The following is a 1,947-nucleotide window of genomic DNA, read 5'->3' as shown; positions in this document are numbered from 1 at the left end:
ACATCTGACCAACTAATTAAATACATTTCGTCAAAAATTGATATCAGACAAGGTGAATTGAAAGCGTTTAGATTAACAAAGAAAAATCAAGATATTTCTCGTTTATCCTATGTCAACTTCAAAATTGAGACAAATGAGAGAATCGGTGGTTTGATAAGTAACCAAAAATTCTGGCCGTCACCTTGTAAGATCGTGCCTTTTGTAAGGAAAAATGTATGCAAATTTGATTTCAATTCTCTCTCTCCGGCTACTGATATATCGACGGTGGATTTTCAAACGGACCAATTGATATCACAGTATCACAGGCAGCGGCAATAAATACATCAACTGATAGTAATGCAGAAAAAATTCAACGGAAAAGTAATATTCTAGCGAATATTCATTTGAATGTATTCTATCATAACATTAGAAGTGTTAATAACAAATCGGATGAATTATTGCTGTCAACAAATGCGAGTATTTACGATGTCATTGTATTAACTGAAACCTGGCTAGACCCATCACAAAATTCAAATGAGTTTTTCAGTTCAAAATATTCAATATATAGAACTGATAGAAAAGCATCGTCAATTTGTAATAATAAAGGAGGTGGTGTGTTGATTGCACTTAAAAATGAATTTGATAGTGAACAATTTTCAACACTTGAAATGGCTGGCTTGGAATCAATTTGTGTCAAAATTTCACTATCGGATTGTTTTATCTATATATATTGTCTATATGTTCAACCATCATCAATGGATAAAGATATCTACGAAAAACACATGTTAGCTATTAAGTCAATTGAGAAAATCCGTACTGATAAAGACATCGTTCTGTATTGTGGTGATTGGAATCTTCCTGAGGTGAGATGGATACAAAATGATGATGGTGTCAGCTTTTTACCAATTATTGGTGACTCAATGAGTAATAAAGCTATTATATCCAGGAGAGTTACCACAACACTTTTAGAAATAGGACTATCTCAAATTTGTAACTTTGAGAATAGAAGCAGCAATGTACTAGACCTATTTTATACTAACATGCCAGAATTGACAATTATGAATCACGCAGAAATTTTATTGATACCAGACGAAATTTCTGATAAGGCACATATTCAATCTGTGTGTACAATTGAATGTCAACCCAAGACGTTTATCCGAGACGTTCAAAATGAGCCTCAATTTTGCTTTAAAAAAGCGGATTTTGACGGTATCAGAGATTACCTGGAACAAGTCCCATTTGACGATGTCCTAAATCATGACGACATTAATGATATGGTTAAAGCTTTTTATGATATTATTTATGAAATGTTTGATCAATATGTGCCTCGTTCATCTCTTCGTATCTCAAATAGACCAATTTGGTTCAACAAGAAACTTTCTCATCTAAAGAACGTGCGAAACAGAGAATATAAAAAATTATCCAAAAATCGTTTGCAAAATCCAGAGGCTGATACGCAATTATTTACCAAAGCAATGAATGAATTTAACGAATATCAAAAACAACGTTATAACGAGTACATCAGCGATGTTGCACGAAACTCGAAGAACAACCCAAAACTATTTTGGAGACATGTCAATGGAAGGAGAAAATCAAATAATATTTCGTGTAAACTGGAACTAGAGGATGTTATCGCTTCAACTGATACTGAAAAGGCAAATTTATTTATCTGTATATGTCAAACATGGTAATGACTCGTCACTGAATCAATTTATCAATGAAAGAAACGATCGAGGCTGTTTCAATATAAACATATCTCATGATTCAATTCTGAATACGCTTCTGAATATGGACCTGAATAAAGGAGCTAGTCCGGACCGTTTATCTCCATTATTCCTTCGAAACTGTGCCGATTTATTGGCATATCCCTTATTTCTGATATTTAATAAATCCATTCAAAACTGTGCTTTTCCAAATCAATGGAAGATAGGTATGACAATTCCTATATTCAAATGTGGAAAAAAATCT

General features: G+C 33.0%; 1 protein-coding gene across 1 annotated transcript; it reads left to right on the top strand.

The window, feature by feature from the left end:
* The first annotated feature begins 629 nt into the window (after positions 1-629).
* On the top strand, positions 630-1,693 carry LOC116349505. The gene has a single exon (XM_031780984.1). The coding sequence runs from the start codon at positions 648-650 to the stop codon at positions 1,668-1,670; it is 1,023 nt and encodes a 340-aa protein (XP_031636844.1). The 5' UTR covers positions 630-647; the 3' UTR covers positions 1,671-1,693.
* Positions 1,694-1,947: the final 254 nt, after the last annotated feature.

Source organism: Contarinia nasturtii, unplaced genomic scaffold (assembly GCF_009176525.2).
Source record: "Contarinia nasturtii isolate CC-2019 unplaced genomic scaffold, AAFC_CNas_1.1 Cnas_scaffold_2882, whole genome shotgun sequence".
Lineage (NCBI taxonomy): Eukaryota > Metazoa > Arthropoda > Insecta > Diptera > Cecidomyiidae > Contarinia > Contarinia nasturtii.
This window is presented reverse-complemented; position numbering and strand designations above follow the sequence as displayed.

Bases quoted from the DNA above. Each gene is read 5' to 3' on its own strand.
- LOC116349505 (XM_031780984.1), top strand. From the start codon at position 648: ATGGCTGGCTTGGAATCAATTTGTGTCAAAATTTCACTATCGGATTGT.